Here is a 26,576-nt window from a genome sequence, read left to right as displayed (position 1 = left end):
CCATTTCCTTGTCTCTCAATTGTTTAAGGCCACCAAAGTGTAAGTGCCCAAGTCTCCTGTGCCAAGTCTCAGTAGAGTGAGTGACACTGGCCTTTAAAACCACTTGATTTTCAGATAATAAAGCCAATGGATAGCACCTATTCACTTTCTTCTTCACTTTCATAACTAAGCAATCCAGTGATGGACCATCATACACACTGCACACTCCACCACCAAACACCAAAAAATATCCATGCTCATCCATTTGACCAACACTCAGCAAGTTTTCTTTTAAACCAGGCAGGTACATTACTTCTCTAACATATTTCCTGCCCTTATTTGTATCAATCATCAATGAACCCATTCCAGCTACATTCACAAGATCTCCTGTTGGCATTTGAACTTTTCCAGCTATGTTAGTTCTCACATCAACAAGCAAATCCACATTTCCTGTCATATGATTGTTACAACCACTATCAATGTACCACTCTCCATTCAATCTTGGTTCTGAAACTGTGTTATTTGCATAAAATAGATTCCCTGTCATCTCCAATTGATTTGCATTATTTGCCTTCTGCACTGGTTTTCCCACAGTGCACTCTCTAGCCCAATGTCCAAATTTATCACAGTTGAAGCATTTTTGTTTCCCTTTGTATCTACACTTACCAAAATGATATTTAGAACACACCTTGCACTGAGGCTTTGCAATCTCTTGACCCATTGACTGAGATGCATTTACATTCTGATAAGTGTGCAGAGGAGATTTCTGCTGAAATTTGGGTTTTGATTCCCATTTCTTGCCTTTAGAATTCCAATTTCTCTGAAATTTAGATGAACCAGAATGAACACCACTCTTGTTCTGTTCCTTTGAATTCACAGAGAGTGAAGAGAATGCTCTCTCAGTTGCATCGACCGTGTGCAAATCAAACCGTTGTTCTTGACTCTTTAAAATTGCAACTACCTCTTGCAATTCTACAGTCTCCAAACACTTTGTATTCTCAATGACAAGACATATGGGATCATATCGTTTACTAAGGCTAATCAGAACTTTCTGCACAAGTCTTTCATTAGACAAAATTTCCCCAAATGTTTTCATCTGATTTATCAAATCATTTAGCCTAGTAAGATACCCAGACAGAGTTTCATCATCACGCATTCTAGCATACTCAAATTCACGTCTTAGATTTTGTAATTTCACAGATCGTACCTGATCACCACCGTGATACTCTCCATACAACAAATCCCATGCCATCTTCGCTGATTCGGCATTGGCGATTCGAGGGAAGATTTGATCCGAGACTGCATTCTGAATGATTCCTAAAGCCTTTGCGTCTTGCATCAACACAGCGGCCATTTCTTCATCTACATCATCCTCCGATGATCCTTCAGCTTTCTTCTTCTTCGAATCGGAAGTTTTAACTCCCTTCTCCACCAGATTCCACAACCTATGTGATTTGAAGATTGTCACCATCTTGATTCTCCAGAACTCGTAGTTCTCACCGGAGAAAATTGGAGTTCTCATTTCTGAGCTTCCAGATCCAGACATCTTCGGTCTGACTGGATTGATTTCTCTTCTCAGATGAAAATGAGTCTCCGGCGACTTTCACCGAGCTTCAAATCAGCTCAATGAGTTCACAGATTTACACCCAGGCTCAAATGATCGAACCTGGCTCTGAGGCCATGTTAGCAGTATTTGAATTTATCTGAGATATTCAATATGGGAAGTAGATGGAGAATAGAAACAACGGAAGAGTAGATGAATGTTCTCTCTCTCATGCAATGAAAGGTGCAGAAAGGAATATATTTCTTTCTATGTCAAACAATGCACACACACGTGCATTACATGATATCACTCTTAATCTTAGCCACACATTTAACCAAATTATAGGATCACTACACTTGGCTATTTTAGCCTTACAACTTTTAACCTCACACTTGGCAAATATGCTCAAGTGAATACACAAGTAAATTCATCTTATTTCACTAATACTAATCAGCTATAGACTTATAATTCAACATGTAGTGTCTACCACTTCACAGAGAGAGTCCAACAAAAATACATAAATGTAAGCTCTTACGATTACTCAAGTGGTGATAATGTGTGGGGAAACGAATCATTCTCATTCATTTCCCTTTTATTGTAAACAAAAAATAGAGTAAAAAAAATCTCTCTCTCTCTTTCTCTCTCTCTCTCTCTCTCTCTCTCTCTCTAAAGAAGCTTTAATTTCATCTTAAGAGCAAGTCCAGCCATGGACATTGCTCGGGGGACAGGGGAGAGGAAAGGGCTCGAGGCCCTATGAACTAGCTCCAGCCATGAAGAGCCCGAGCTGTTGAGAAGGCCCGAGCTCCAGGCCTGTCAACTCTTCACAACCCGAGAGCTCGAGTGGGTGTGACGCCAGCGCTGGCGTCTGCTCCTTTTTTTATTTTTTTCTATCAGGTGCGTGCACCCCACTCGCGCGTGGGGGCACGTCGCCCGACAACTTTTCAGAATTTTCAGCGCCTTTTGCAAAAGTCAATGTTACCGTTGGGAAGCCACGTGGCTTCCCACGGTGCGTTCGATCCCAACAACTCTTTAATACGAGCCTTCCGATTTCTAACGGTAATAAAAAAAACTGATTTAATATCAACCGTTCAATCTGAGATCAACGGTTGATGTTAATCTGCTTTATAAATTAAAAAAAAATAGTTTTAAAATTTAGAAAAGTTACCGTTGTGACACGTGGCACAATCTGGAGTGTTGGAATTCAATTTTTTTTAAATCCAACGGTAGAGATTAATTATTTGAATAAAAAAATTTAAAAATTGTAAAAAATCTGAAAAAATATTTGAATTTTTTTTAAAAAAAAATGTTTATACTTTTCTATAAATACCTTCTCATTATCATCTACTTTACACCACAATTTCATATTTTCTCAACTACTTTCAATCACATTCCTATCTTTCTCTCAAAGTTTCAATCCAATTTTTTTTCAACAAAATGACTACTGATGTAGGTACGAATTGGACGCTTCTTGAAGATGTTGCATTGTGTACTAGCTGGGTTGAAGTTACTCATAGTTTGCGTACGGGTAATGAGGTGCAATTACGAGAAATGTGGAGTCTTATTCATACCAATTATCTTGAAAAAATGGATGGGAGTAGAACCAAAGAATCGATGTCTAGTCGTTGTAAATTACTTAGCCAATCGTTTAGTATTTGGAGAGACACCTTGGCACAAGCTAGTAGTAATCTTCGAAGTGGGGAAAATTACACGGATTAGGTAACAATATATTATTTATTTGTTTGTACTATACCCAAATTTACATTATAATTATTTGTTTGTATTATTTATTTGTTACATACTTTGATTATAATTTTTTGTTTGTATTATTTATTTGTTACATACTTTGATTATAATTTTTTGTTTGTATTATTTATTTGTTTCCTACTTTAATTATAATTATTTGTTTGTATTATTTATTTGTTACCTACTTTAATTATATTTATTTGTTTGTATTATTTATTTGTTACCTACTTTGATTATAATTATTTCTTCTCCCCCATTGTGTAGCTAATTCAAGCACAAGCTTGGTATGGTGCCAAAACCAAAAGCAAAAATAAATCATTCAACCGGTGGGAATGTTGGAATATTGTCAAAGATTGTCCTAAATTCAGAGTTGTGCATGTTGGTCCAGAAGTTGTTATGAGCAGCACATCGCTATACTCTACACCTGATAATGGCTCGCATGAAGATGATGCAGAAGAAGTGCCCGAAACGCCCATCCCTGAACAAGCGTCGGGTTCGACCCGTTATCCAATTAGGCCTCAAGGTAAGAAGGCTTCAAAGAGAAAAGGAAGTGATTCCAAGCATGATTATGCAAAGTACATGGAAGAACTTACTCGCCATAGTGAATTGACTTTGGCGCAGGAAATGGCGAAATTTGAGGCTAATAAGGCTAGAGAGGAGGCAAAAGTTGCAGCTGTTAAGAGCGAATTTGAAGCTAATCAGAGAGAAAGAGAGCTACTTAGGCAAGAAAGGGAACTGGTTAGAGAAGAAAGAATAGCTCAACGAGATCGTGAGATTATGAACACACCTTTAGAAGGGAAGTCTCCAAATTCTAAATATTTTTGGAAGTTGGAGAAAGAGGATGTGGTGCGTAGGAGGCATGCAAGAGAAGCGAGAGCAAGAGGAGATGGTCCTAGCACGACAAGAGAAGATCATCCTAGCACCACAAATTGGTTAAGTGATGATGATTATAGTACTTTTTGTAATCGGAGCCCATAGTTTTTCAATCACCTTGGGTTGTAATTTATTATTTATTGAATTGAGTATTTTATGTTGTTTCGAATTTATTGAATTTAGTACTTTATTTGAAGTGAGAATAAATTTATTTAATATGGTAATATATTTATACTATAAGAGAATCTTTATTCAAATGACATAAACACACCAAATAATAAAAACCTCACTAAATGAACTAAAATAAAACACACCAAATAAAATTACATAAACACACAAATAAAATTACATAAACACACACCAAATAAAATTACATAAACACACCAAATAATAAAAACCTCACTAAATGAACTAAAATAAAACACACCAAATAAAATTACATAAACACACCAAATAATAAAAACCACACTAAATGAACTTAATTATCTTCAGCTTGTTTCAATGCCCACTGGTGCTCTATCAAGTCATTTTGCCGGGCATTGTGCATGTCTGGCCTTTGAAATGTAGTATATCGTTGAATGACCCTTTCATTGTAACGTCCATCCCTTTCTAATGGCTCATGTTGCACGGGCTCATCAGTGGCGTCATGAGCACAATATATACGTGTTCTTGAATTGTTCATCGTGCCTGGCTCATATTCATCAACGACTTCATAATCGTACTCATCTTCCACAATCATGTTGTGAAGAAGGATGCACGTCATCATGATGGATCGAAGCGACTCTATATCAAACAATCTGGCAGCACCCTTGACGATCGCCCAGCGAGCTTGGAGGATACCGAAACAACGCTCCACATCCTTCCTGCACCCCTCTTGACATCTTGCAAAGTGTTTTTCCTTTGCACTTCGCGGACGTAGCACTGTTTTGACAAATGTTGACCACCTTGGGTAAATGTCGTCAGCTAGGTAGTATAGCTCGTCGTACATACGTCCGTTGACCTCATACGTGACTTTTGGTGCCTTTCCTTGTAGGACATCATTGAACACTGAGGATTGGGCAAGGACGTTGAGGTCATTTTGATCTCTCGGAACCGCGAAAAAGGCGTGCCAAATTCATGTATCAAAAAATGTCACCTCCTCTAAAATAATACTTTTTGCTCATTTTCTATCTCCATAAGTGCCTTGCCATGCACTTGGACAATTTTTCCAAGTCCAATGCATACAATCAATGCTCTCAATCATCCCAGGAAAACCTCGCATCTCGGCCTTCTTCAGAAGCCTTTCCAAGTCAATGTGAGTAGGTTTCCGGAGGTACTATGCGGTGTAGATAGATTCGATTACTCCGCAAAACCTCATCAGGGACTCAAGAATGGTTGATTTCCCCATCATCGCTATCTCATCTACTTGGTCTGCAGATGCTCCATACGCAAGCATCCGCAGCGCAGTAGTAATTTTTTGCTCGGGAAGGAGACCCATAGCACCACAAGCATCCTTCTTTTGCGCAAAGTAAGAATCATGGTTGCAAACAGCAATCATGATTTTGTTGAACAAATGTCGTTCCATTCTAAAACGACGTCTGAAGTACGTATTAGGAAATGCACTATTATGGACAAAATAATCGTCCAACAGCTCCTCACCTCGTTGTTGCCTGCTTCTATCAAGGTTTCTGGAACGGGTGGGCATGCATATCTGAGCTACAGCTTGGATGACTCGACGGGAATGTGAATCTCTGGCCATTCTTGCTTCGTCATCTCTCATTCTCCGCTCCTCGTCCTCTTCCTTCTCATTTTGGGTTATTTGGAGATTGAACATTCATTCAGATTGGTTAAACAATTATTCCTCTTCTTGATCGATATCCCACATCATGCTTGAAGAAGAAGACATTATAAGTAGAAACTATGAATAATGATACAGATTTTGATTTGGTGAAGAAGGAATCAGAAACTATGAATAATGATAGAGATATTGAGAAAATTGGTGTGAGATTTAAAAGGATGGATGATGGATTATATGGAGGATTCTGAAATGATTAGGTTGTAGATCACGTGGCATGCCGTCATTCGTTAAAAATCTGATCGAAATCTATCATAAAAGATTCTGAAAATATAACGACACATGGCATGACGGCATTGGATAAAAATCTTATCGAAATCCATCACCAATAATTATCTTTTTGGATAATGACATGTGGCGCAACGAGAACGATTTAAAATCTGATCGAAATCTTTCCTCAAAAATTCTGAAAAGATAACGACACGTGGCACGATGACATTGGATAAAAATCTTATCGAAATCTATAACCAATAATAGTCGTTTTGGGTAAATGACACGTGGCTCAACGAGAACGATTTAAAATATCTTATCCGAAATTACAAATAAATTTATTTAGTATTATTTTGTAAAAAAAAATTAATAATATTTTATTGCCTATTGTCAGAGCTATTCAAGTGCAAGGGTGGAGATGCAAAAAGCAGTTACTGTTCATTATGACAGTTACTGTTCACATGGTGGATTGAATAGTGGATTGCCTGGGGGGAGGGCTCCAAAGGTGGAGTTGCTCTAATGGATGATGGTGGGCACGAATTAATCTATGTCTGGCTCGGGTAAGCTATAAACTAACCAAAAATTAGGTAGAAATATAACCACCCATATATAGGCTTAAGCCTAAACCACGCAAAAAGAAAAACAGAAGACCACATTTTGTTTCGGGGTGCAGATCTTCTTTTCTGCTCTTAATGTTTCTGCACTCTTGTTTCTTCTTCTCTCATATTTCTTGCTTCTTTCTTCTTTCCTGAAGCTTTTCCTCTTCCACTTCTTCTTTCTGTTTGTTTTTGTCTCTTCCTTATTATTTTGTACTCTTATTTTTCTTGTTCCTAAATTCTGATATAGGAATGTAGGAATTAGAGGTTGTGTTTAAATATGATGTCTAATCTACGAATTTCAAATATTTACGGATTTACATATATTCCTAATCATTTTGACTGCGAGGAAAAGCCCAATACATGAGATCTTACATAGATACTAATGTCTTCTTCCATTTTGGGGGCTATGAATTTGAACAATTCAGCAAATGTAGTCATCTGTTTTCAAATCCTGAATTCGTGCATGATGGACTAGTAATTCTTTTGAAAATTAAATTTGTTAGCATATTCTATAGTTTGTTTGGGGTTGCATAGCTTTTGTATTATATATGAAGTGTGTTGATGTACAAAACCGGAGGTCTTGGAACAATGTAAATCCGACCATGAATCTGCAGAAATATAAATAACACAAGATGTATCGTGATTCACCCCAAGGTTTGGACTACGTCCACACTGATTATTGTATTTATCTGAGAGGTGAGGGATAGAACCTATGAATATAAAAGGGGATGTGAGAGGGGTGAGAGAGCCTAGGAATTGGCTTCTCCTAATTGTGAGGGTGAGGGGTCCTTTTATAGAATAAGGACTCCTCACTTATTACATATTTGTCATTTCCTTTACCACATAATTACATTTAAGTTCCTCGAGTATTTATACGAAGTCTAAATACGAAGCCCTAAATATGGTATAAACAAAGCGTTTTTTAACCTTGGTATAAACAAATAGAAAAGTTTAGGTCCCTTCGGACACATATGATACAGAGAAGACTTGTAATTTATGTGACAATCTTTTCGCAAGAAGCATAAATTAAAAGCAGTTCTTAAAGCATTTTAGACAAAATTCATTGATCTCTGTCGAACAAATTACATGTAGTTTCTCTTAAGAGGTTTTTATATATTTGGATTTTCATTCTTTATTATCGAAACTTGAGAGCTCTTTCAATATTAAATACAAATGTTACTTAGATTAAGAGGTATTTAGTATTGCTTTATGTTATTTAAAAAGAAATTTTGCATCAATGTTGAGATTACTTTTGTTTTCTATTTTGAGATAAAGAATTTTAAAATTTTCCATAACCATGATATTTTTATTAATTTAATTTTTATTATAAGATGAAAATTCGACTTGGACACAAATAAACGTAAAATAAGAAAGATATTAAGCCGATTAAAACTGGACTACTGAAACCTGGCCCAGCCCAATCCATCAACTCCAAAAAGTCAGTTGACCCTACAATTAGGCGCGTAATAAATAAAATTTCTGGCCCAATTAGTATCAAAACACCCAAAAACCCATCAAATTTCTTCCCAAATTTGATTTGCATTGCACTCAAAGGCCTTCTCAGAGCTTCTGGGCGAAGAAAGATCAAATTCCTCCAGAGAAGGACACTTTCTTCGACCTTCATACTTCACGCGTCGCTCAATGGTATGCATCTCAATGCAATTTCCAGCTCAAATTTTCAATCTTTCAACATCTTTAGCTCATTGTTTGGTTGATCTTATTTGGGAAAACTGCATACTTTTAACGATTTAATTTGATCGATTGATGGAGTTTGAAAAATATGGATCTGGGTTTTGTGAATTTGATGAATTTTGGATGGTGGGTAGGGTTTTGATTGACTTGGTTTTGTCTGAATTTGGTAATGGGTTGATAGGCAAGCCTTTACAGAGGGCCATCTAGGAAGGAGAAACCCAGAGGGCGACATCACGGGTTAACTCAACAAAAGAGGCAAGAGATTAAGGAGGCATTCGAGTTATTCGACACCGATGGCTCGGGTACTGCAAATTTAGTATTTTGATTAAGATTTTTTTGAAGGGTTTGATGTTGTTGGCTTATATTGTCTGTATAAGAATGTTTGATTAAATTCGTAGTTTTTTATTTTGACCATGTTGTATTGTTTAGGCACTATTGATGCCAAGGAGCTGAATGTTGCCATGAGGTATGAGTTCTTAACTCGTGCTTTGTGATTAGCCTGTCATGTAAATGTCTACGGCTGATACTGTGTTTTTCCGGTGACAGGGCTCTCGGTTTTGAGATGACCGAAGAGGTAACGTAACTTATCCGCCTCTGTACATTCACTAGTTATCCTCGTTTTTTCAGGGTCTGTTTTTGAGTGTGATGAAGAGTGAGAGAGCCATACCTATGATATTGTAATGCATGAGTACAGTTTTCCAATAACTATATTGTGTATGCTTTATCTCTAAATTCGCTCTTCTTGGGTCCAAATAAAACCTGGTAGTGAGGCTGAGTAATATTTTCATCCGTTGGTTTCCTTACTCTAAAATCCTTGGGGAGGGGGGCTAGTGAACAAACTCATTATTTAGATTTCTTGAGAATCGTAGTAGTTCTCTTTCTACTTGGTATTCTGTGTTTGGTGTGTTGAATGAACATGTTGTTTCTCTGCAGCAAATTCATCAAATGATTGCAGATGTTGACAAGGATGGCAGTGGTGCTATCGACTTTGATGAGTTTGCTCACATGATGACCGCCAAAATTGGAGAACGAGACACAAAGGAGGAGCTCATGAAAGCATTCCAGCTCATCGACCTAGATCGCAATGTATTGTTTTGCTTATTAAACGTTAAATTTGTTTCAGTTTGGAGTGGTTCAACTTCAAATACTTGTTTTGTTTCAATCTGTCAATACCTAATTCCATTATTTCCGCATTTGAATTCAGGGAAAGATATCTGCAGCAGACATTAAGAGCATTGCAAAGGATCTGGGTGAGAACTTCACTGACAGAGAGATCCAAGAGATGATTGAGGAAGCAGACCGAGATCGTACGTGCTTAAATATATAATCCTTCCGTCCTTCCTTTGATACCCTCAACTTTTACTTCTACGTGCTTTGAAATCCATTGAGCATAATTTTGCTAATTCCAGAGCTTATGACTTGAAATGTACAGGTGATGGAGAAGTTAATGCTGATGAGTTTATCAGGATGATGAAGAGAACAGCATACGGGTATTAGAACCCGAAAGGTTTTAGCCTTCTGCGTGATATCGAGATCCTGATCCCGTGCAGAATTACTGTGTGATGTATTTATAACTTTAAACAAAAGCCTTCGTTTCACTTTAACATTGTTTTGTAGAAATCTTGGATATAACTATGCCTAGTGTTGTAGCGTGGTGGTGGTACGTCGGTAAAATTTTAAATATTTGTTCACGAAAAATGCAATGATGATTGATGGTATTACTACTATTATTTTGGTTACGATGGAAGGGATCGAAATTTTGACCTCACCGTAATCGTAACTCATTTCCCCTTTCTTACTCGCCACTTGCGCTAACCTCGAGTCTCAAATTTAACGAGGAAGAGAACAGTGTTGCATGACATTTTTGAAGCGTGAATAACAGTTTCCTAACCTTTACATTATAAAATGTTCGGAGACCCTTTCCATTTGAAAATTGTCGAAGTGTTCTGGGGCTCATGTTATATCTCGTTTCTGTGATCAGAACAAAAACTTTAGTCGGTTCAAACAAAGACATGCCTTTGCATATGTGGGTTGAGCCGATTGAGCGAGAGAAGGCACCTCATGTACATGTCTTCTTGCATCCGAGTTCGAATACTTTTCTTCTTGCATCCGAGTTCGAGTACTTTTCTCAATATATTAAAGTAGGGTAACCCAGATGATCAAATAGAAACCTCAACGGCTAGCTTTGGCTCCAATCTCAGAACTTTAATGGAGTAATGAGTTCCTTCCTCCGACACTCCAATACCCTGTCTTCTTCCCCGTTGATTCTCTCTCTTGTCAGACACAAACATTCTTCAATCAATTCGAGAACACCCCGCTTCCTCCGTCTGCTAAACCTCTGCAAAACCTGCGAGGGCTTGAGGCCTCTCACCTCCCTTCTCATCGTACAAGGACTTGTTAAGGATGTTTTTCTGGTGGAGCAATTCGTCAGGTCCTGTTTTCATCTGGGTTCTTCACATTTAGCTCTCTCTCTATTCCAACAAATCCAAAGGCCAAGTCTTGGCCTGCAGAACCTCGTAATCCGGTACCTTAGCAATCATGGCTTATACCATGAGCTCTTGTATGTCTACCTCCATTCCGGGGCTTCCGGTTGCCCTTCTGATGACTTTACGTTTCCATTCGTCATCAAGGCGTGCGCGGCGCTGGCTGCGATTAGGACTGGGAAAGAGGTTCATGGAGTCGTGATAAGAACTGGGTTTGAGCAAAACCTTGTTATACAGACTGCATTGGTTGATTTCTATGCGAAAACCGGTTGTATGGGGATGGCACGTCAAATGATTGATAGAATTCCTCAACCAGATTTGGTTGCTTGGAATGCACTCATTGCTGGTTATTCGTCGAACGGATTGAATTGGGAAGCGTTTGATGTTTTCGGGGAGATTCTCGTTATGAATTTGAAGCCGAATTTGAGCACTCTGGCCACTGTTATTCCTGTTTGCACTCGCTTGGGGTGTATGCATACCGGTAAGTCCCTACATTGCTTTGCTCTCAAATCTGGTTACCTGTCGAATAATTTTTTGGTTCCTGCTTTGATTTCAATGTATGCCGGGGATGAGGATTTGTGTGGTGCTAGAAACTTGTTTGATTCTGTACCGGAAAAGAATGTTGTTGTTTGGAATGCTATGATTTCTGCATACACACAAATGCAGAAGGCCATCTCAGCTTTTGCGATGTTCCGTTGTATGCTTCGGGTTGACTTGCAGCCTAATTTCGTCACTTTCGTGTCCGTTATTCCCTCATGTGAGAATTCCAGTAGCCTTTCTTTCGGCGAGTCCCTTCATGCTTGTGTTATTAAACATGGATCAGAAAATCAACTGCCAATCCTAACAGCCCTTGTATCAATGTATGCCAAGCTTGGAGACACTGATTCATCCCAGTATCTTTTCGAGCCAATGCCCAGTAAAAACCTTCTTTTGTGGAACTCAATGATTTCTGGGTACGTGTACAACGGGCTATGGAATTTAAGTCTCGGTGTATTTCGTGAAATGCAATTTTCAGGGTTTGTTCCAGATGCAGTCTCCATCGTTAGTGTTCTTTCTGCTTGCTCCAAACTTGAGGCGGATTTAGTGGGGAAGTCTGTGCATGCATTTAGTATTAGGAAGGGTTTCCTCTCAAATCTCAATCTGTCAAATGCCCTGTTGGCATTTTACTCTGATTGTCATCGCCTCTCCTATTCAATTACTTTGCTGCGTGAAATGCCTACAAAAAATTCCATAACATGGAACACGTTAATATCCGGTTGTGTGCACCACTGCAAGATGGAAAAGGCGGTTGCCTTTTACCACCAGATGCAGAAAGAGGGCTTCCAGTTGGACCTAGTCACCCTGATAAGCATACTCCCTAGTCTCGGTGAGAAGGAAAGCTTAGGGCAAGGAATGGCTATTCATGGTTACGCTATAAAAAAAGGGTTCTCTTCTGACATTTCTATGGGAAATTCACTTATTAGCATGTATTGCAACTGTGGAGACCTTGATGCTGGGACGTTACTTTTCAAAGTCATGCCAACAAGGAGTGTGGTGTCTTGGAATGCTCTGATGACTGGCTTCCGAAACCACAATTTACAGAATGAGGTTTGGGTCTTGTTTGGTGAAATGATAAAGGATGATGAGAGACCAAATTACGTAACTTTGCTAAATTTATTGCCAGCATGCCGCACACAATTACAGGGTAAGTCTATCCATGCTGTCGCCTTCAGAACCGGAATTGTAGAAGAAACCCCTCTCCATACATCACTTATGTTCATGTATGCTAGATTTGAGAACATCAACTCTTGCCTGTTACAGTTCCAAACGGGAAACATGAAGGATATTTCGCTGTGGAATGCGTTCTTGTCTGTGCAGATTCAAACTAAAAATAGTGAAATTGCAGTTTCATTTTTCCGTGGATTGCTTCGGATGGGATTGGAACCCGACAATGTGACAGTTCTGAGTTTAGTTTCTGCTTGTGTTCAACTCAATAGCCTCAATCTTGCAGATTCTGTAACGGCGTACACAATACGAAAAGGCTTTGACAAAGATCTGGTTATCAGCAATGCCCTAATCAATATGCTTGCAAGATGCGGAAACATATTGAGTGCAAGGAAGCTGTTTGAAGGGCTGGTTGAAAAGGATTCCGTGTCGTGGAATGTGATGATTAATGGATACGGTCTGCACGGGGACGGTGAAGGTGCCCTAGATCTTTTCTTGCAGATGAAGCTTTCAGGAGTAAAACCTAATGGGATTACATATTCAAGTATTCTATCAGCCTGCAGCCATTGCGGCTTGGTCGAGCAAGGCCGGTTGGTATTCAACTCTATGGCGGAACGTGGGATATCACCCGAAATCGAGCATTATGCCTGCATGGTGGATCTTTTCGGAAGAACAGGTAACCTGACTGAGGCTTATGGCATTGTTAGGGCACTGCCCTTTAAACCTTCAACAAGTATGCTTGAATCTTTGTTGGGGGCCTGTAGAATCCATGAGGACGTTGAACTTGGCGAAAGAATTGGTAGGATGCTTTCGGAATCGGACCCGGAAAACTCGAGATCGCATGTGATGCTTTACAATGTGTATGCAGCAGCTGGGAGGTGGGGAGATGCTGAAAGAGTGAGGTCTGAGATGGAAGAAAGACATATGAGAAAAGTACCTGGATTTAGTCTTGTCATGGGAATTGGATTCAATGATAAGGAAGTGTATTGATGCGTTCACTTAGTAGTACTAAAACAAGGAAAGCAAAAAGAAAGCATCTCTCTTTAGTGTACCCAAATGAAAAATTATCTACTTTCACTTTCAACATACCTTAAAATTCAAGAGTTTTCCATTTCAATCTAAACGTTATGCACCAAACAAGTGTTTAGAGTGTCTTGCGTTTGTACAACATAAAGATTGAACTCCTGTTTTCTTCACACTTCTAATTATCAAAAAACACTACCTATGTCTACCTCACCTTCCAGTTGTAGTCGCTCTTTCCCTTTAACGAGATGAGTCTACATAGTTATTGTCGCTCTTTCACGCTAAGAAGATTCTTTGTAAACTATGTGGCCTATGGCTCAAAACTCATCTTTGAGAGGCAATTTTATTTTTATTTTTTTATATTTTTTATACGTGAGTTATCCCATCATTCATTAATGATAGAATAATCTCCTTCCCCATGCAGCCTAATTACAACATAATGCGGCCTCGTATTTTAGCTCTCGGGTTTGAGAAGCAGCTATTATTCAAAGTCGAGGCGATAATTTTTGCGTTATTTGTAATTTGTGCACACGGCAACGAACTATGAGAAAGAAACTCGAGATCCAATAATGCTTCATTTTCAATAAATTAAGATCATCAGACATTGGCACGGTCTTTGCCTAATGCATTTACGTATTCATGCAATAACGGAACGTTGAGTACGAGAAATTTTTCATTATGATCGGAACAGGAATGATACATCACGTGTTTTTATAGAAATGGTGAGAAATTTTATTTTTTAAATTATTAATTTTTTAACACATATATCATATTATTTATATTATGATCGGAACAGGAATGATACATCACCGTGCTACTGTCCATGTACTGTTATACTGAAAAATCTCTGGTCGAGTAGCACGGTGACACGGTGACAGCCTTCATTTCATATTTTTGCCAAAGGTTTCTCCTCGAAGTTTTTCTCTTCTTTTTAGACGAATGTATCCTTCGAAAGTTCGAATTATCATCGGTAAGGAGGACGGAGGAAAACTCCAAAAACTAATTTTGTTTCCTTTCAGGCTACGTGGCAAGCTCTCACTGAACCCAAGGCTGAAGCTCGTAGGAGAAAAGCTGCGCTGTCGACCTCTCGTGGCGCCACGCCAACGAACTCACGTGGCAGTGTAAAGTCGAGCTGGACAACCAGTGGGCACCCACCTCCCCATCGGAATGGTGAAAGACCTCCCCGAAACAAATATCCAATCGTGTGCACGGGTGACCGACACGTGGATCCGGACACCCTCTCTCCTCTCTCCTCTCTCTTGGATCCGCCTATAAGACCGTCTCTCTCTCCCCGTTGTCCTCCTCATTTTCTCGCAAGGAACTGAAAACTTCTCTCGATTTTCGGTGTATTTTTCCGAAACTATCCCTGGAGCGAAGACTGATTGGACAAAAATGTCCTCCCGTATGAGTCGGATACAGCAGGAGCAGGAGCACTGCATCATGGTCGCCGCCCTCAAGCACGTAATCTCCGGTGGAAGCAGCAGCGGGCCTAACCCTGAGCACCTGCAGCCAATGACTGCCGTCTACAATGCCACGTGTACGCAATTGGCAGCGGGCCAACCGGCACAACAGGAGAAGGACATGCTGGCCGTCTTACTAGACGGGGACACGTGTCGCCTGTGCGGGATACCCGGGTGTCTCGGGTGCAACTACTTCCCGCCAACGTTGCCGAATCGAACCAAGAAGCCGCAGCTGAGTTTAGGAACCGGGTTTGCCGGGATGAATGTGGCGACTACGAGGAAGAGCAAGAACAAGTACAGGGGCGTGAGGCAGAGGCCGTGGGGGAAATGGGCCGCTGAGATTCGCGACCCACGGCGGGCGGCGAGGGTGTGGCTCGGGACGTTCGAGACAGCGGAGGAAGCGGCCAGGGCTTACGACAAGGCCGCCATCGAGTTCCGCGGGAACAGGGCAAAGCTCAATTTCCCATTGAACCCGGACGGCAACATTGTCACGAGTAACAACAGTTCTAGTAGTGGAACTGGTGCTAATGCCGGTACTAATCCAGGATTCGCTAATAAGCAAAAAGCAAAAGAAAATTAGCAAAATGGAGGTCATGGAGGAGGAGGAGGAAGCTTGATCAGGTCAAATTCAACCTGGCGACGCAACCAGAGAATATGGAATTGGCGGCGGCGGGGCAATGGCAGAAAGCGGCGTTGGTCATGAAGATGCGGGACAAGGACTTCCTCCAAGATGGTGACCTATTGGTGTATATATGGCAGCCCACAAACTAGTGTTTGTGCCTTTTTTGCTGGGCGCGACAGTTTTGGAGAAGTTTTTTGATGCGTTATGAACATAGATATAATTGATTAAAAATTTTATTTTTAGGATCATTTTCGCACTATAAGGAAAATTCACTCACAAGTATTGGTGTCAAAACCACTTGAAATTTTGAACTTTTTTGTACTGTCGTACATGAAATTTTGATGCCTTCGAAATTTTCAATAAAAAAAAGTGTCAACATAATGGTCAAAGTTCGAATGGTACGCCAATATGTTACTGTACGGCGTTCCTCGTACTGAACCACTAGCAATGCGGTCACAAGTTTGAACCAAGACAAGAACTTTATTGTAACCGAAATCATACCCTACCACACTCCCGCATTATTCTACAACACTCATCACGTGATAATTAAGCCTGCGTGTGACAATCACCATTTAAACGACGCTTCTCCATCTTTGTTTTTCACGTTAAACTCATTCCCAAGGGCGAAAATATAAACAACGCCTACTCCAAACTCAACCGCAGTTATCACAATTTAAATTACATACAAATACAGATCAAGTGAGGTCAAAAAGAAGGGGGAAACAAGCATCCCTCGACTGCCACATTTACCATTTACCAGAAATTGCAAAAAGAATGTTACCTGGATTATGACGGTATTTGTTTTTTAGTACATCAAATTCTTCAATAAATTGACAGTTCGGTTTGCAGCCAACAAAGATTTCAAACATCGAAACCCGATCGACGGACCACAAATGAAAATAATATCACAAAGTTCCCTTGTCAACAAGAACCAGTACTTCAATATCATCCCCTTTTTCTCCCTAATGGAGCACCAGGCAGGTCCATAGTTTCCTATCATATCACCTGCTGCCCGTTTCTGCAAACCTTCGTCGGGAAAACCAGCATACCCTATCACCTATATATCTCTCAACAAAATCTCAATCTCAATCTCAATGCTAGACACTGCACCTACCGGTGCAATAGCAGCTGCGAAAAAAACAACCAAAAATCTTTTATTCCTGAACAACCGCTTCAACGTGCATTCTTTTTCTCGAACCCAACAGGCGGCAGCTCATTTTATGTGGCTCCTCATGACGCTGTTGAACTCCCAATTGAGGTCTGTTTAGCCACGTATATTTGCTTCATCTTAGTACCTGGAAAGTTTTTCTCTGCACCCAGAGACTGATTCCTTCCTTGGTAACCCATTCGTCGGTGGGACCATTCGCCCCCAGAGCTATTTTTCTGCGAAGCATTACCTCTCTGATGGTAAGACGAATGGCCATAGTGCTGGTTTGGGATATTACTCTTGTGCATAGAAGACTGAGAGTTGGTGTTACTAGCGTTATGTCCACTAGCACTCGTACCAAGATTCTGATCAACATCAGTCTTGGCATTATCTACGGTGCTACTCACAGATGAGCTCTTAGTGACAACATTCTGTGTTGAAGCCCCAGTGCTGCTGGAGCTTGTAGGGTCTGCTAAACCCAGTTCATCTGGAAATCGGGTGGAAGTGGCTTCAGTAACCACAGGAAAATTACAACTGCTATCAAAGGATGTAGAAGTCCGGGACTCAGGGAACATGTTGGCCGGCAACGTTTGGTCAGAAGGACCACGGCTAAATTTAGAAGGAAGTATAACGTCTGTCTGTTGCTGCATTGGCATCGATAGAGGAACAGACTGAAGAGATGATGCAGGAACATGGGGCCACCGTGCTTGAGCTGACATATCAGGAGAAGGCTGGGGACAACAATTTTTACAAACTCGTTAGTTGTTATTCCAGAAAAAAAAAGAGTATGGTAACTATTCGCCACCAAATAGGAATACATTAAAATTTTAACATATTTATCATCCTGCACCCGCTATAGATTCATGTATCCTTAACAAATTCTGAAAGGAACCAAATCTACTACTCAAAGCATTCCACTTCCCACTCTCTTCAGAGAGAACTATTCCCCAAAGCGCACTATGTTGCAAAACCTAAAACTACTAAGCAGAAGGGGATATATTAGGTCAACAGGCTGAAATATTACCTGGAAAGGAGAAACATCGAACATGGCCAAAGGTGAAGCCATGGGAAGGAGCGGTGACCCAGGGGCCAAATGCTGGATCGGAGCAGGCATATTGGTAGGGTTGCGCTGTGCAGAAACCATATTTATATTGTTCATCTCCCCCATGGTGGAAGATGCAGGGTTGTGCTTCCAATCAGGCTGCTTTCCTGATGGGATATAAGCAGTACCCATGAAACTCAAGCCAACTTGTCCAAATTGTCCAACAGGTGCAAAATGGTTATAAACAACCATGTGTGGAGGGCCTTGAACACCTGGTATACCTCCCGCTGGACCGATAAAAGGACCAGTAAAACCTGCAGGAGGGCCATAGAATGAATCTACTCCGGAATGGCATTGCTGCCACGTCCCAAGTGGTGCTGAAACTGGCGCACTAGTCTTTTGGGATTGTGCTTGGGTGGTAGATGCAGATTCGTCATGCGGTCCAAAAGCAAAAACAGGACCCCCCATCATGGGATTCATCTCATAAAAGGGAAAATGGGAAGGTGGGCCAGCAGGAAAATGTGGAAGCATTGGGCCTGAAGAATTTGGAGGTCTTGGTAAGGGTGGCCACATCGAAATTGGCGTGGTCTCAACAGATAGATCTGCTGGTAGTGAAACACTAAGGGCCTCTTCAGCCCTTGATTGACTGGCAAATTGTTGATCACCAGCTCCACCTACGAAAGATTAAAAACTCTAATATTAGAAGAATCATCAAAAGAAAAGGCAACACTCACTGCTAAAACAAAAAATCCATTCACCTGCTGTTATCCCGTCTATATCAGCACCTTGAACATTATTGGGAAGGGCGGCCAAAACAAAATTGGTTATAAAGAAATTATTCTGACCTGGTAAATGTGGCATTAATGAGATTGCTGGGGTCTCCACAGATAGATCTGCTGGAAGGGAAACACTTGGAGACTGTTTAGTCCTTGATTGACTGGCTAATTTCTTATCACCGGCTCCAGCTACCAGAGATTAAAAATCATTCTAATAAGATAATAAACATTATAGGAGAATAGGAAAGTTCGCCACTACACCAAAAAAAAAACAAAAGTATTCACCTGCTGTTATCCCATCAACATCAGCAGATCCAAAAGTCTTGGTATCTGCAACCGAACCAGAGCAAGCAACCAAACCATTCCCAGCAATTTCGTCACTGCTGATGGCTGCAACAGCAACAGCTGAAGCAGCTGCTTCAGCTTCTGATTCACAATCTTCCAAATAAACACAAGACTCAGCAGTGTGTTTCTCTTTCTCAAAGAGAAGGCCACAATCATTTTCAGCAGCAGAAAGATTGTGGGAGAGTTGCATGTCTGACCGAGATGGCCCTGGTGGACCAATTCCATGTGAAATAGAGCGGCTGCTAGGAGGAAGTATTGTTGGAGACGTGACTGCACCTGAATATAGGAAAATAAAATCATCAGAAAAATGACAAATGCAACTTTTAGCAAACTCTCGAGGTTTTTAGCATGCTCACCAAATTGGATTTTCTCGCCAGCAAGCAGAGAATTTATTGGATTTGCAGCAGAAGAAAATGGGTTATCCTTTGTCAACAGTGATGAAGATGGCATGCTGGATTCACAAACTGAGCTAGTAATTTTTCCAACAGAACCATGAGACACAAATTGCCCAGGCTTCATAGCCTCATCAAGTTGGGTCTGTGTCAATGACATAACCTGCTGGATGAAGTCAATCAGTTAGGCAGCATACAGAGGAAGAGAAGAGGGAGGGGGGGGGGGGGGGGGGGGGGGGGTTTGGAAGAAAGAATTATGTCGTATTATGTTGCTTCATCAGTACAATCAAGCGTATATACGCTTGCGTGTCAAAAAAGGTGCAATAATGGAACACATGAGGTAAATTAAACCATAAGTAGAACGAGAATAGTGAAGTTTCACAACCAGAACAAACAAAAATATGCTTGGGTGCAAATAAAAGCACCCAATATGAGTCATGAAAACAAATGGTGAAGAAACAAAGAATAAAACAGTAACCTTACCAAATCTATTCAGAACCAAAATGAAAAACCTATGATAAACAAAAGGCCAAGATCTAGAACATAATTGGTTTGCACACCTGTTGATTGATCCGTGAATTACCCCATGAGCCCAAAGATGCTTGAACATTCTCCAGGACCTTACTTTTGTTGTCAACAATTGAGCCGCGCCCAAGATTTTTCACACTACCTGATACTACGGGAAGGGAGCTTGTGTTCAGTGACCTGTTGATAAAAAGATGATTAGGAATCTATGTATTAAGTTACTGGCTTTAAATGGTTTTTCAAAACGAACAAATACCCGATTGTGTGGGATCTAATATCAGCTTGGGGATCACTTTTAACGGCAGGAGTGCCAATTGGAGCCAACAGTTGAGACACCACATTAGTGTTAAAACCAGCTGATACTTCCATATTCAATCCACGTCCCTCCGAGGCAACGAAATCAGAGTGACTGCAGTTTCCTTCTCCATTTGCCAGTGCATAATTTTTACCTGAGTTAGCAGAGGCACTACTACTTTTTGAAGTAGAGCGAGGTTTTCTTGGAACCTGATAACATGAATACATAAAAGCAATTAAGCAATACTATTTAAATCAATGCAAGGCAAAATACAAAATGAAACTACAAGCATTCCAACCTTTGAAGCCCGAGACTTTGCCTTGATTTCCTTTTCTCTCTGTTCCCGCCGATCATTCAGCATTTGCCTCTTTGACCTCACTTCAATGAAATCGTCTTCATCACTAGGAGCCTCTATGCCAGGTTGCTCAAAGACACGCACAAAACCACTTTGCAGGGGAGCATAAACATCTTCTTCAGAATGAATATTTCTTTTAAGATTTCCCTCTCCAGATTGCGGGACATTCTGACTCTTTGTCGAAGCATCTTTTCCAGCTCCCCTTTCAGCCCTGCTCCCAGAATCTATTTCTTGTGAATTACGTGGACCTGGGCTCACACCCTCTGAATCGAACATCAGTTGTGATGGTTTATTTGACAAGACTACTCTCCTAGGCCCACTTCTTACAGAAGGCCCAAAACCCCTACCAGAGACGTATTTCTCGTCCAGTCCAACATGGTTGGAAGATACAGACCCTGTAGATTGCCTCTTATCAGCACTTACTCGAACTCGAAACTCAGTTCGCTGCATATTGCGTCGAGGTCTCCTGTGAAACCCACTAGATTCTAAATGAGAAGGCTCAGCAACTGGAAATGATCGTGAGCCAGAATTTTTAACTGTAACCACATACTTTCTTCCTCTGCCACCAGATGTTGGGCCATGATTCCTTGGCCCACTAAAATCTTTGTCTTTAATAACTGATTGAGATGGCTCTGCTCCAGTTTGAGCCTGACCTTGAGATTCCCGAGTACCAAAAAAACCACCGAAGTTTTTCCCAACCGAATTATTGTGTCTCTGGTCTTCCGCCTGAAAAACGGACTCAGACCTTGAGCTGCTATCACCAACATGGGTTACAGCAGGTCCCCGCTGCACCATGACAGAGGTTTCAGCAGTTTCTCCGGCGGGCATTGAATTTATCTTTTCTGATACATTATCTTGTGATGCATCCAAGTGCCTCCAAGTTACTCCAGGTTGATCATTCACCAAACTCAACATAGCATCATTTTTCATATTTTGAGAAATTCCTTGACCAGTTTGAATAGGCAGAGGACCTCCTGGGCTCTGATTCAAAGAAAACCCGGTCGGAAGATTGGGCTGAACAAAAGACATTGACTGAGGACCCATAGGCAGTACTCCCTGGGAGATAGGAGAGGTATACCTTAGCTGACCAAACTGGAAGAGCGGCTGTGACGGGTGCAAGTGAGCGAGAGACGGACCAACCTGAGGATGCAGAGGAAGAGGCATCTGTATAGAACCAATTTGTATAGCTGGGACTGGAGATGGTATCAGAGATGGACCAGAAAACAGCCCAAACTGAAGCTTAACAGGTCCCTCTGTCTGATTAGGAACAGAAGATACTGTAGGCATGACAGCCTGACTGGACAACAAATGGGAGGTAAAGCTAACTGAAGATGTAACTGGAAGCTGAGAAGATGGCCCAGAACTACTAGAAGCATCCACATGTTCCACGCGTTCAGTTGCAGGTGACATATGAGAGACATTACTAGGCTGAATAACTAAATTCTGCATTGCCTTCTCAGTTTCTTGGAACATTCTGGAAGAACTACCTACATTCACTTGGGAGGACCCATCCATAGGTTGAAGGGTCGGTTCATCAGTACAAATTCCATCAAATGGCCCCAGTCCTTCAACAGTTCCAGATGCAACCTTAGGCACCACAAATGTACCTTCTTCATTCCTTGAACTTCTCTCAAACTCATCATTTGGCATTCCAACTTCAACACCTTCATTGAAGCCTAGGACCAAATTGTCCATGTCAGGGGATCCTTTCTCCTCTAAATGCACATCATCGAACTCCTGGGTGAGATCAATATTTTCATCATCTACTTCATGCACTTCATCTTCCTCCCCGTATCCATCTTCATCTTCATCATATTCTTCTTGCTCCTGAAGATGCCCATTGTTCTCAACAGCCCATTCTTCATCATCACCGGTTGAGATAGAACTAGACGCATTCATCACATTCTCTTGTCCAGGATTGGTAGGTAATACAAGAGGTTCATTCTCTTGCCCAGACAAGGGAACCTCTTTGCCATCTCCTGGAGCAGATAACACTGAAGAATCTCTAGACTCATCCAAGTCATCATGAGAAAGATGAGTTGGAGAACTAGGGGGGCTAGACACAGAAAGAGATGATTGCGAGTCACACCTCGGGGTGGTGTTACTGTCCAGTTTCTGCTTCTCACTCCCCATGTTTTCTTGTTTGACATTAATTATTTCAGGTTGTCCAATATTCTCAGGACGATTAGTATCATACCCTGTCTGCACAGTAGGTTCACTTCTAGCTGCATGATCGTACTGGGTCTCATTGTCTAGAAAAGCTGAGGGGCCAGGACGGTTAATGTCACCCCTGTAGGAGGTTTTGTGCATGGAAGCCAGTGATGGCGGTGGAAGAACACGAGGCTGCCTCATGGAATACCGCGACCTATTAAAGGAATAAGGCCCATCTGCATCAGAATTTGGATATGATTGTTCAGGGTAAGGAGAATAAGGATTGCCATGGACACGTCCCTGCCCCCATCCAGCATCACTAAACTTTTCAACAAGTTTATCATGGAATTCAGACTCAATCTCCATGTTTCTGCTATAATGATCCCCATCGCCAGAAAGGTTCCACCTCTGCCCCCTTAAATGAGTGATATCATCTATGAGAGGTTCAGAAATCCCCCCTTTGTCGTAAGTGCTAGAAGACATGAATCCACTACCTCCATAGAACTCTTCCCTTAAAGGAGCTCTCCCACCAACAGATGAATCTCGCCTGGGACTATGATGGCCATTATCCAGGTGTTGTAGAAGTAAACTTGAGCTGCTCCCATTCTCATACACATCTCTTCTCCATGAATTAACGGGTTTTCCCCTGTCCACAAAAGGAGAACTATCTCTAGAATAATGAGACCTAGAACCCATCTCAAAGGACCTGTTCAAACTTGAATCAGAAGATGCAGAGGCTGTGATCCTCTCCACCATTCTTTCACCATCCTCCCAGTCACCCATGTCTGCTGCCCTGGAGGCATCTTTTTCTTTCTCCATCCTAGACATTTTCTCATCTGCATCAGCCAAAGAATTACCACCAGTCTTTCCTGTTTCAGCCTTCCTCTTGGCAATCCTTTCCTCCAATTCTAAAAGCTTCTGCTTAGCAGCATGCTTCCTCCTTTCTTCCTCCAAAAACAACCTCCGTTTCTCCTCTTCCCTGGCTAATCTCTGCTCTTCGGCTCTTCGCATGGCATCAAGTTGTTCTTGTTCTGCTCTCCACGCTGATTCCCTAGCTTCTTCTTCCATCCTTCTCTGCCTTTCTTCTTGCTCCCTAGCCATCCGTGTTCTCTCCTCTTCTTCTCTTCGAGCTAGCTCCACAGCTCTTTCTTGTTCCTCGATGATCTGCTGTCGCTCCTGTTCTTGCATTTTCTGAACTCTCTCAAGTTCAGCCTCAAAAGATTCCCTAACAGGGTCATGAAAATCAGTTTGTTTAATCACATCTTTCTTCTTCTTAACCACTCCAAAAAGACCGGCAGAGAAGGGTTCCCGGCTGTCAAAACCAGTACCTCCAAAGTCTTTCATGAAAGGATCATCTACATAAGGTTTTTCACTCTTCGAGAATGGGCGCTTATCCCTACCAAAATTGAGCAGTGGATCATTGACAGGAAGCCCTTTACCACCTACAGAGTATGAGAGTTTGGATGCTGAGCTACTCTGTAAAGCATCACCCCTGTATCTATTTTGTTGTTCACTGCCATACCGGTCACATTTATTCCATTCAGGCCCTCTGCTTGTATATGAGTCTGTAGAATTGTTCCAAGGCTGTCTCCCTCCTTGTCTATATCCATCCCTCCTTACAAAATTATCTTCTTGAACAGATGTCAGACTATACTTATTATCCTTGCTTGTTTCTCTGTTTAAACTCGATGGCCTTGCACCAAAACCACTCCTGTCATTTCCAACTTGACCACTATTTCCATCTTTCAGAAATGTGGTATTTCTCCATGAGTTCCCTTCCCTTCCTTCTCTACTAGGTGTTCTTACATCTCTGCCGTATGGGTCCACCTTAGGGACTTCGCTGGAAGAAACCTTTCCAGCTTCACTGTCACGCGGACCCCACCTCTCCGTAGGGTTATGAACTGGCTTGTGTGGTAGAACACTTATTCTGGGCATATCAAAATCTCTATCCCAATAAGCTTCAGTTTTTGAGTACCCGTGATCTCTGCCCCGATCTGTAAAACCTTGACTTGTATCACGCTCATCATCCGCCCAATCTGATCTTGGGTTCAACCGTACTAGTGGCAATGGACCTGGAAAATACTCATCCTGCTTCCTTACTTGCTCTGATGCTCGATCACCACCCAAACCCTTACTTTCACTGCCATTCTCATTCTGTCCACCATGACGAGAAGTCTGCAATTGAGGCCGCATGTCAACAAGAAAACTAGAATGACTACTATCGCTCTGCTCATTCAACAATTCATCACGGACAGCTTGCCTCTGTTTCTGATTCAAACCGTCCTTTGACTTTTGTGAAGGCCCTGACGAAGAAGGTAAAGCAGCCTGCAAAGAAGGGAAATCCTCGCCCCTCAAGAGCAGTGCTTTCTCAGCCGATTGATATGCAGGAGTAGGGAGAGATCCCACTGAGCCAGGCCGAGCTGAAGGTGGCATATATACACTGCTCCCCACACTGTTCCCCCTACTCACCCCATCAACACCATGCAAAGTCTGGTCATTTGCATCATCAGCTCCTCCATGATCCCCACCCCCTTCTTTCTCTTGCAAAGCAACGGCAGTAGGCTTCGTCCACCCCACACCAGATGAAGTAGGCCTCGCCCCACTACCTGCAGCCCCTCCGCCTGCAGGACCACCACCTGAGCCCAACGAATCAAATCTCTCGTGCTCTTTGCGCAACGAAGGCAGATTCAAGGGGGGTGGAACAGAAAGCTTCGACCCAGCAGCTTTGTTCGCACTGCGAGGCCTGGAAAGGACCACCATTCCTCCGCTGCCATGACTACCGGGCCTCCCCCTGTTCGTCCCATAAGCGCTATGATGCGGTGGATGGTGATGATGGTGAGAAGGCTGCCCATAGGATTTGTTCAGATTCACTGACACAAACTTGGCACCGACTCCGGGATTAGCCATCTCAGGCGTCCGACCCACACTACGATCAAATTAGCGGGCTCTGATTTCTGCCAACGCATCAAAAACCCTAACCCTAGCTTTCTTCTCCCGCCCGCCCAAATATCGAAAATCAGAGATTGCTCCCCCTCCGCGGATCTCACAGAAAAGGATTAATTAATCACAAAACCAAACCCTAGAGCCTCTCCCTAACCCTGCCCAATCAAAACATCAATCATCACATAATTGCTCCATTAATAAACCTAATTAACTCGTAATGCTTGTAAACAACACCAAATTCAAGTGCGATTATTGTTCGATTAGGGTTTCGCAGTGACGGAATTTAAGGAGATCAAAAGGAAAGAGGAAGGGAGAGTAGGATAAGGAGCTTACCTCTGGGAGCGCAAGATAGAGAACGGCGGGGTTAACGTGCGCCGCGGAGAAAACACGAGTGCGAAAGCGTAAGATAGAAGAAGCCCTACTGTCACCGGAAAGAGAAAAAGAAGGAGAGGGAAGAGAGATTAAAAAAAAATCGAAAAATTAGCTAGAAGCACGAGAGGAGAGGAAAATAAGGAATGGTTTTTTTTTTTGTCTTCTTGTTTGCTCCCTTTATTTTGTATTATTTATATGTTCACCCCCTAGACTTCTCTGATTTTGATTTTTCACTTTCGCCCTCTTATGAACGTACTGTGGGGTCAGGTCAGTACATTTTGTGTTTCTGCCTGGGGCTTTATAGCTAAAATGTCTTTAAGATTGGCAATAACTCCTCATTTTAATTCATGATGTTTGAAATCGATAGAAATGGTCATTGAGTTTGTTATCATCAATCATTTTGGTCGTTCCGTGAAAAATCTGTCTTAAATAAGGATAAAATGATAAAAATAAAACAACAACAATGGT

At 41.6% G+C, this 26,576-nt stretch overlaps 3 protein-coding genes and 1 pseudogene across 5 annotated transcripts; 3 read left to right on the top strand and 1 right to left on the bottom strand.

The window, feature by feature from the left end:
• Nucleotides 1–8,260: 8,260 nt before the first annotated feature.
• Nucleotides 8,261–10,200, top strand: LOC126613883 (probable calcium-binding protein CML20). The gene is made up of 7 exons (XM_050281502.1): nucleotides 8,261–8,425; nucleotides 8,655–8,775; nucleotides 8,903–8,939; nucleotides 9,020–9,047; nucleotides 9,407–9,559; nucleotides 9,678–9,780; nucleotides 9,906–10,200. The coding sequence occupies exons 1-7, from the start codon at nucleotides 8,423–8,425 to the stop codon at nucleotides 9,968–9,970; spliced, it is 510 nt and encodes a 169-aa protein (XP_050137459.1). The 5' UTR covers nucleotides 8,261–8,422; the 3' UTR covers nucleotides 9,971–10,200.
• A 129-nt stretch (nucleotides 10,201–10,329) lies between these two features.
• On the top strand, nucleotides 10,330–14,052 carry LOC126613878 (putative pentatricopeptide repeat-containing protein At3g05240). Of its 2 annotated transcripts, XM_050281496.1 has the most exons (2): nucleotides 10,330–13,336; nucleotides 13,425–13,630. In XM_050281496.1, exons 1-2 carry the CDS (start codon nucleotides 10,690–10,692, stop codon nucleotides 13,505–13,507), a joined length of 2,730 nt encoding a protein of 909 aa, XP_050137453.1. In that variant the 5' UTR covers nucleotides 10,330–10,689; the 3' UTR covers nucleotides 13,508–13,630. The 2 variants fall into 2 exon arrangements, with proteins under 2 accessions (XP_050137453.1, XP_050137452.1); XM_050281495.1 differs by having other exon boundaries at nucleotides 10,330–14,052.
• Nucleotides 14,053–14,531: 479 nt separating this feature from the next.
• Nucleotides 14,532–16,086, top strand: LOC126613880 (ethylene-responsive transcription factor ERF109-like; annotated as a pseudogene).
• A 379-nt stretch (nucleotides 16,087–16,465) lies between these two features.
• LOC126613877 (uncharacterized) lies at nucleotides 16,466–26,236 on the bottom strand. 2 transcript variants are annotated; one of them, XM_050281493.1, is made up of 9 exons: nucleotides 26,070–26,236; nucleotides 20,586–25,891; nucleotides 20,249–20,496; nucleotides 20,028–20,172; nucleotides 19,432–19,633; nucleotides 19,016–19,351; nucleotides 18,800–18,919; nucleotides 17,937–18,628; nucleotides 16,466–17,643 (listed from the first exon to the last, which is right to left on the bottom strand). In XM_050281493.1, the coding sequence occupies exons 2-9, from the start codon at nucleotides 25,698–25,700 to the stop codon at nucleotides 16,996–16,998; spliced, it is 7,506 nt and encodes a 2,501-aa protein (XP_050137450.1). In that variant the 5' UTR covers nucleotides 25,701–25,891; nucleotides 26,070–26,236; the 3' UTR covers nucleotides 16,466–16,995. The 2 variants fall into 2 exon arrangements, with proteins under 2 accessions (XP_050137450.1, XP_050137451.1); XM_050281494.1 differs by having other exon boundaries at nucleotides 19,432–19,630.
• Between the last annotated feature and the right edge of the window lie 340 nt (nucleotides 26,237–26,576).

Source organism: Malus sylvestris, chromosome 2, assembly GCF_916048215.2.
Source record: "Malus sylvestris chromosome 2, drMalSylv7.2, whole genome shotgun sequence".
In the NCBI taxonomy this organism is placed as follows: Eukaryota; Viridiplantae; Streptophyta; class Magnoliopsida; order Rosales; family Rosaceae; genus Malus; species Malus sylvestris.
This window is presented reverse-complemented; position numbering and strand designations above follow the sequence as displayed.